At 35.4% G+C, this 8,910-nt stretch overlaps 1 protein-coding gene across 2 annotated transcripts in view; it reads left to right on the top strand.

The window, feature by feature from the left end:
- The first annotated feature begins 1,153 nt into the window (after positions 1-1,153).
- Positions 1,154-8,910, top strand: part of SSB (Sjogren syndrome antigen B) — an 8,890-nt gene continuing 1,133 nt past the window's right edge. The window contains exons 1-10 of one of the 2 annotated variants that reach the window (XM_015596656.2): positions 1,154-1,270; positions 1,471-1,527; positions 3,319-3,393; positions 5,282-5,385; positions 5,470-5,644; positions 6,295-6,402; positions 6,490-6,590; positions 7,620-7,691; positions 8,006-8,048; positions 8,435-8,575. In XM_015596656.2, coding sequence (XP_015452142.1) covers positions 3,331-3,393; positions 5,282-5,385; positions 5,470-5,644; positions 6,295-6,402; positions 6,490-6,590; positions 7,620-7,691; positions 8,006-8,048; positions 8,435-8,575 — 807 coding nt within the window. In that variant the 5' untranslated portion in view covers positions 1,154-1,270; positions 1,471-1,527; positions 3,319-3,330. Of the gene's footprint in view, positions 1,271-1,369; positions 1,528-3,318; positions 3,394-5,281; positions 5,386-5,469; positions 5,645-6,294; positions 6,403-6,489; positions 6,591-7,619; positions 7,692-8,005; positions 8,049-8,434; positions 8,576-8,910 lie in introns of those variants that run through there. The other variant, XM_006921176.3, reaches the window with a different exon arrangement.

The following is an 8,910-nucleotide window of genomic DNA, read 5'->3' on the forward strand; positions in this document are numbered from 1 at the left end:
TCCAAGATTTGTATCTCCAACCTTGACTTCTCCCCTAAGTTCTAAACTCATTTACCAACTATTTATATTTCTTCTCAAGTTCTTTTTTTTTTGACTCAGCATTGTTTGTGAATTTTATCAATGTCAATGCAAGTAGATCTGGTTTGTTTGTTTTCATGATGATATAGTTTATTATTTCATTGTTTAATTATACCACAATTTAGTCTCCTTTTTATTCCCAGTGCTAAGCTCCATACCAGGACATGTAATAAATAGTTTGCTGAATAAGAGTGGGAGTACCCTAACACTCATATGTTTTGTTCTATTAAATACCTATCTTCTCACTGACTTGATCAAAAATTGTTTTTAATTATGTTTGGCACAAAGTAGAGACTAGACAAATATTAGTTGAGTGGATTAAAGAGAACTTGATTAATTCCAACTTTAACTACCTGAGCATAATTCTACTAATTTTTTCTCATTGGCTTGATACAATGTTTGGACTGAATTAATAACTGCATTTTTTCCACATAAACACGTTTGCTATATTTTGGGACTGTCAAAAGGCCCTGAGATCACATAAGATATTTCACCAGTATCATTTCAAAATGTCAAGAAAACTGAGGGAAAAATAAGATTGCCTCACCACAAGAAAATATTTTTTAAATTGACTAAAATTATTGTGTAAAAAGTATACTTAGGAAAGGTCTCTGGCAGAGGCAATGTTTCTGCACTAGATGGCATTTTGGTCACTTAAAATCATGTTTAACATGTGCTGCTCCTCTTACCATAGCCTAGGCACAGGTCCTAGCAAGGTACAGATTGTATCATGTTTAATGCTCTTAACAACTGAATAAAGTAGGTGATATCTATCGTTGGCCCCATTTTGTACAAGAGAGATAAAGTTGAGCAACTTGCCCAAAGTCACTGTCTGTAAACTGGTGAGCCCTTATTTGAATGCAAGCAGTCCAATTCCAGAGTCTCACCTCTTAAACACTTATTGTATTGTTTTCTCAACTCTAAGATTCCATGAACCTCTGATATAAAAAAAAAAAAAAATTGACTTGTCCTAACATTCTCTATCACCATACCCGACGTGGGAACTCAATTCCTTAAGAGAGAGAACGCAACTCTGCGGGCTGTGAAAGACAGCGACCGGCGCGCATGCTCACAAAGCGGCGCCAGCTTCTGCGCGGCCGAAGCCCTGCCCTCGTCGGCCGCAAGGGCTGCCGGGACGTCCCCCATCTTCTTTGCGCGCGTTAGGCCAGCCGGCAGCGCTGGAAGCGGCGAGGTTTCTGTCGCTCTCAATTCCTTAGGAGAGAGAACGCAACTCTGCGGGCCGTGAAAGACAGCGACCGGCGCGCATGCTCACAAAGCGGCGCCAGCTTCTGCGCGGCCGAAGCCCTGCCCTCGTCGGCCGCAAGGGCTGCCGGGACGTCCCCCATCTTCTTTGCGCGCGTTAGGCCAGCCGGCAGCGCTGGAAGCGGCGAGGTTTCTGTCGCTTTTATTGATAGTGTGGCCAGGCTCTGCGGGACCAGGACCTTAAAGGTGAGCTACTTCCCGGGGCTAATGAGAAAAGGGTCTGATAAGGTCTGCTTTGCATGGTGCGGACAGCGCGTTCTCTTTTCTTTGCTGCCTCACGCTGGGCGCGTCCGCTCCTCGCCTTCCTCGGCTTCCTCACGTTCCGGGCGTGCGCCGCGTGGGCCGAGGCCCGAGGTAGCGCGCCGGCGGGGATCTTAGAGGGGCCCCAGCGAGGAATGCAGGATCCTGGGGTTCTCCGCACGTGGCTGGGACCCTGGCGAGCCAGTGGTTGCTTTGGGTCGGGGCTCTAGCGGGGTCTTTGGACAGAAGCTGCCCGCATCCCCGCTGCGTCTTTAAAGTTTCTTACCTCTACTGGCTCCCCGTGTCGCCGAAGGCGGGCATTTCGGGCTACCTATGTTAGGTTCTGGGGAGGTTGGTGCAGGCTGTACTCAGGAGGGTTCTTTGGATCATGTGGGAGAGAGTAGAGGCCTTAGAATCGGGGGCTGTAGGTGTTCCCCTGGCCTAACTCTTGGGTTCTTAAGGTCTCCCTTCACTCCCACTAAGGCTTCTGTGCGAAATGGGTAGGCGTGGCTAATATTTCATATCTAGTTGTACATTTTGAGAAAGTATATGATGAAACGAAGTTCCAAAATTGAGTAGGCCTAAGAAGTCTTGCAGGGACTAAAGAGTTCTTTTATCTCATCTCTTGCTTTCTAAGGGGCCCTAGATCATGGCAGTAACTTAGGAATGTAAATTGTGGTCGTCAAACCCAATGCGTAAGATTGAGCAAACTTTGTAGTGGGATATGCACCATACAAATCCCTATTGCAAGAGCTTCTCGTGTGCATCCATCCAGCTTACGGCATAGTAGTAATTAGTGTATAAGCTTTGCTTCCAAGAAGTGTACCAATGGTAGTTCATCACTAGAGTGAACTATTGGCGATATCCTTAATGAGTTCTGTTTGTACAAGATGAATGAGTCGGTGGTTTAATACAACACTGGAGGCAAGTAATTTAAAGTGAGATTTGGTTTTCTGATCCCTACCTAGCAGACTTAACTACACTGCATAGTAATTAGTGTATAAGCTTTGCTTCCAAGAAGTGTACCAATGGTAGTTCATCACTAGAGTGAACTATTGGCGATATCCTTAATGAGTTCTGTTTGTACAAGATGAATGAGTCGGTGGTTTAATACAACACTGGAGGCAAGTAATTTAAAGTGAGATTTGGTTTTCTGATCCCTACCTAGCAGACTTAACTACACAGCTTCATTTTTACTGCTCTGCTACTCAGGAAACTGGCTGAAGGTTAACCAATATTAATATATGGAATGAATTAGTTAGCATAGCCCCAGTTTAACGTTGTCGTAGTGTCCCCAGGCTCGAAAATTGTCTTTTTCATATATTCCTTAGTATACGATTGAACCTTGACTGTAATATGTGAGTTTTTCACCTTAAAGTTTTGATACTTAATCTTTGTGATAAGTTTTATTAGTAAGTTAGCTGTGACTAATTTTAAAAGAAATTCGACCCACACCAAAACAAGTAGGACTGAGATGCATAATGAAGATAACCACTTGCATTGTTATAGAAGATGGAAGAATGATTTACTGATAACTTGTCAGTTTTCCATCATTTATTCCAAAGTTTTCTTTTGTTGAAATTTGAGAATTGAGTAGAGAAGTTGAACCCGGGCCTTTTCTTAAAAATTCTTGAATTTTAAGAAAACGGTGGGATATTGATAATTTTAAAACAATTTTTTTCTGATCTTGAGTTTTATGTTAAAAAAGTAATAATGCCAATCTGGGAAAATTTACAGATAGCCACCACAATGGCTGAAAACGGTGATGAAAAAATGGCTGCTCTGGAGGCGAAAATCTGTCATCAAATTGAGGTATGATCCTTGTGCTATTCAACTGCAAAAACAAGCTGTTTGAAAGGAAATTTAGGGCCTTCAATATAGAAAGAACATTTAGTCTATATATTGACTTATTCATATATTGACCTATTTAACACTTGGCTTGTCTTCAATTTTTAGAATTAGATGTACATATACAGTTTTATATTGGTATAGCAAGTTTATTAAACTGAAGGACTGCAAACATTTCAAAAGATAACATTATAGACTATTACTTTTTTCCCCCCTCTAGGTTTCTAGTCTATGCAGTGAGGATGATAGAAGTACCTTCCTCATAAGGTGGTTGTGAGGATTATGTTAGTTAATAAAATGTAAAACATTTAGCAGAGTGCCTGTCACTTAATAAGATAACATAAAAATCTTTTGTAAAGTACCTTCCCTGTTAAATAGCACTTTATATTTTTGAAATGCCTAGTTTGTTTTTCTGCCCAAATAATTTTTCTCTGCTATTGTTACCTTTAAGAGTACCTGTTTCCAAAGTCCGTTTAGCATTTTTTTGAACTTGAGTATTCAAGTTGAAGCTTTACAGTCTCAATAATGGCTGCATGGGAAATTATTTCTTAATTTATATTTTATATTCTTACTAAAGAACTTCAGATTACATTATTTGGTGTGTTTTTTGGCAGCTCAGAACTTTTTAGGTTGCACTTCTCTGCCATTTAAAATTTCCTATGTTACAACTTTCTGTATTAATTTCTTTATAATTGTGAAAAATTACAAATTATTCTATTTAGTATTTAGAACAATAGAACATTTAATAATGTCCTTTCTACAATTTGGCACCTTTCAAATCCCACCTGAGGTAATCAAGATTAAAAGCCTCATGAATATTCTTTTGGTCAGTGTTTACAGTAAAATAATTTTATTTCCTTCTCTTACCCCCACCAAACATGGGATGCATTTTAGGGGAGTAAAGTTTTGTCATTAATAAAATGCCCATTCCCCAATTTAAATGTAGGGTATTTCCAGTATTTTTAGTTGTAATAGTTTTATGAATATCTTCATATATGTCTTAATAAACATGTTTACTGACTTAAGATAAAATTCCTGGAGGGAGATGTACTGGCTCAAGGGTTATGCACATTTTAAAAAACTTTTAATACTTATTGCCAGTTTATATCTCTTCCTGCATGACCATTTCTCTGTGTTCAGGTAAATACTAGGTATTCTTGTTTTTAGAATTTTGGCCAGTTTGTTAAATGAAAAATGCTGTTTCATTGCATTAATTTACATTACTTTGATTAATAATGAGGTTGAACTTTTTATGTTTATAGTACATTTTTCCAGCAATTTTTTAAAATGTCCTTAACTTGTTTTTCTGTTGAGGTTTTTATTTATTTCTTCCCTCTTGATTTATAAGATTTACTAACAAACTTCTGTGTTTGTCTTTTACTTTTTATGCTACTTTTGACATTCTGAGTAGTCACACCTGGGCCTTTTCATGTAGTTTTTTCTTTGCTTTTTATACTGAGAAAGAGTGCCTCTATGCTAAAATTAGATATACATTCACATATTTTTTAACTTTTAAAAATTAGAGTGATTCAATTTCTTTTTTTTTTTTTACTTAATCCTTCCCACGCTGCTTCGAAATGAGGTTTTTCAATACTAAATCCTTAAGTATGTGTTTATTTGTTGTAAGGCTTTCTAGTCTGTTGACATACATGTTAATTACATTGTCTCAGTAATCAATTTTAATTTTATCTTTTTGGTAATTTGTATTTTAAAGAAGAAAACATTGCTTCTCAAGTTATGACATTTTTTTGATACGTATTTTTAAAAAATAGAACTTGGTGATGTAATGGTAATTAAAATTGGATTAGAGTCAATATACAGTGCTCTGAAATACATTGTAATTATCTTGCAGTATTATTTTGGTGACTTCAATTTGCCACGGGACAAATTTTTGAAGGAACAGATCAAACTGGATGAAGGCTGGGTACCTTTGGAAATAATGATAAAATTCAATAGGTAAAAACCTTTAAAAAATCATCTTTAGATTTTCTGTTAACAAGCACTACTACTAAGTCTTACAATGCTTTTATATATCTTCAGGTTAAACCGTCTGACAACAGACTTTAATGTAATCGTAGAAGCATTGAGCAAATCAAAGGCAGAACTAATGGAAATAAGTGAAGATAAAACTAAAATCAGAAGATCTCCAAACAAACCCCTCCCTGAAGTGACCGATGAGTATAAAAATGATGTAAAAAACAGATCTGTTTATATTGTAAGTGAGCCTCTAATGCATTTAATTATATCTTATATGTATTTAGACAGAACATATAGTAGAGTGGGCAGGAATAAAGGCTTAGGAGTCATAGCTTTACCACTTACTATATATATGTTTTTGGGCAGTATTCTTAACTACTCTAAGTCTTATCTTCATAATTGTAGATTTTTTTTTTTTTTTTACCTTAGAACTGTTGTGAGAATTAAACGAAAAACCCATATATGTACCATTGGACAAAATCTTTGGCATATTGTAAGCACCCAGTGCATATCAACTGTTCTTATAAACAGCTAAATTTGATAGTAATTTTCTTTAGCATATTAGTTTTTAAGTATTTTTTATTGAAAATTTCAGACATACAAAAGTAGATTGGATGTATAATGTACATTATCCAACTTCAACAGTTACTAACTTTTGATTAACCTTGTTTTATCTCTGCCCCAACTGGATTATTTTGAATAGATTCCCAGATAAACGAGTCACTCTGATTGCACGGGAGAACAGTGGCACTTAAGCAGAGCTGTTAAACATTTAGGAGACAGAGATAGATATGTATATCCTGGCTTGATTTCAAGACAAAATGAATCAATTTCTGGCGAATTGTTTACCTGAGAGGTTGTTTGTACATATCTTCCTACTCTTCACAGAAAGGCTTCCCAACTGATGCAACTCTTGATGACATAAAAGAATGGTTAGAAGATAAAGGTCAAGTACTAAATATTCAGATGAGAAGAACATTACATAAAGCATTTAAGGTATGGTTGTATGATGTTACAGACTTTTTCTAGTTGAAAAATATATGGGACATAACTAAAAAAAATCTTTTCTTCCCCTTTTAAAAGGGATCAATATTTGCTGTGTTTGATAGCATTGAATCTGCTAAGAAGTTTGTTGAGACTCCTGGCCAGAAGTACAAAGACACAGATTTGCTGATACTTTTCAAGTAAGTCTTTTCGCTGATATTTCTTCTGATACTTCTTCCGGCCACTCAGTTTTATGGAATTGATACACTGGGATAAAGAGCATGGGTTAGCATCCCGTAATAAGGCCAGTATATTTTGTATCCATAGGTATCTTTTGAGAAATGCCTGAAATTTGCTTAGTGGAAACTTAGCCCTTTGAGACTATAAAGAAGTGTTTTTCAGTACCTTTTTCCTGTTAGCAATTAATAAAGGAGGTTAAATTTTAGTACTTATTTTGTATCTAAAACTTATAAGTAGGCTGGCTATGAATATTTGGGCTTCTGGTGTAGTTAGAGAATAAATCACTACAATTTTTATCTGTTATTTCTTATCTATATATGCATATTTTTATATGGTATGAAGGATTAATAGGGCTTTGGAGCACATTCTTTAATGTGTGTCTTTAAAAATTAAGAAAAATCATTTTTATGATCAAGTTGTAGACCATCGTCCTCCACTTAGATTATACAGTCTTCTAAATGCTGTGTACTAAACCTGGTAGACTTAGAGATGCACTGTGGTGAATCATGCTATTAGTGTTAAACCCTCAAAAATATTTTTTAGCATGTTTATTTTCATAATTGCTTATTCTTGGGTCTGAGGGATTTTAGAATTTTCTTTTGTGAAATGAACATATAGAAAACTATGAAACATTATTTTATATAACTACCTTTTATTCTGTATGTGAACGATAAAACCAATATGAGATTGTTTATGGGGTTTCTTTTGGAGGATCATGAAAATGTTCTGAAATTAGGTAAGTGATAGCTGTACAGTCCATTAAAAAACATTGAATTGTACACTTTAAAACAGTGAATTTTATGGCCTCTTAATTATTTCTTAGTAAAGCTGATATTTAAAAAGAAAGGAGTAACTTCCTTGGCATCTTTTGAATTTTTAGGTAATTATGTTGATAGAAAATATAAATCCTATGCCATGTCTTAAATCATTCAAAATAATTTAAAATCTTTGTTCTCATGAATTTAGCCTCTATATTTTGTGTCCTTTAGGGAAGATTACTTTGCAAAAAAAAATGAAGAAAGAAAGCAAAATAAAGTGGAAGCTAAATTACGAGCTAAACAGTAAGTATATCAAGCTAATTGTAACATTCTAATTCCTTTAAGCTTTGACAAGGATAAGATAGTGGTTCTGGGAAGTGAAGCTGATGATCTCTGAAATGGGTAGTAATATGCTTTTCTTTTGCTAGTGAAACATTGAGGTGTTAAGCCGCCTTGATAATCTGGGGGCCACAATGCATTGCACTCTAGCATTGGACAACCAAAAAACCTGACTGGTTTTGCTTATTAAATAGTTTAGTGATCATGATCAAGGTTAACTTTATCAGGATTAAATTATATAGTAAATGGAAACATTCTAATTACATTTCTATTTGTAGAGAGCAAGAAGAAAAACAAAAGTTAGCAGAAAATGCTGAAATGGTAAGTGTATATTGCTGGGATCTAAGAAATCTAATACTCAAAATTATGAAAATATCTGAGGATTTTTCATAGAAAATATGAGAGGAAATCTGTAGTTGTCATCGCACTAAAATATAGCCAAATATTGCCTAAAATTATTTTTCCAGAGATAATTTGTCAGATTTATGTAACATGTAACTAATATTACCTGTTGGAGAAATTAAATATTTAAGTTAAATCAGAAGCCGTTGTGGAACAAAAGCTGACAAAGGAAATGTATCAACTGTTTACTTCAAAATAGCCTTTTTATTGTCTAGCCTTTTCTTTGTATAGGTATACTGTGGTATAAGCTATTTCTGATTTGTGGTTGCTTTTGAGAAATTTTATTGCATTGTATATTTTTGTAGAAATCTCTAGAAGAAAAGATTGGCTGCTTGCTGAAATTTTCGGGAGATTTAGATGATCAGACCTGTAGAGAAGATTTGCACATCCTTTTCTCAAACCATGGTGAAATAAAATGGATAGACTTTGTCAGAGGAGCAAAAGAGGTTTGGAAACATTCATATGCTTTTTAGTAATGTTATAGTTTAGGAAGTATAATTAGAAAGGAAGCAATTTTTTATTGTATTTATAAAAAGTTTCTATTTGATCATTTACTCCATTTTGTTATTGCTGTCACTACTCGATGTTTGATATGTGGTATTTTCTCAGTTACTGTGAATAATTGTTGGTATTAGTGACTGCAAGTTTTGTAGAGACTTCCTTCGCGATGGTCAGTAAAATTCATTGAAACTGGTAATGGCAAGGAAGATTTGCAGAGTAGGAAAAATTACTTTGAAGGAATTAACTGTCAGACTAACAACTGAAGGATGTGACTTATTTT

The sequence above is a fragment of the Pteropus alecto genome, unplaced genomic scaffold, assembly GCF_000325575.1.
Source record: "Pteropus alecto unplaced genomic scaffold, ASM32557v1 scaffold3, whole genome shotgun sequence".
Taxonomy (NCBI): Eukaryota; Metazoa; Chordata; class Mammalia; order Chiroptera; family Pteropodidae; genus Pteropus; species Pteropus alecto.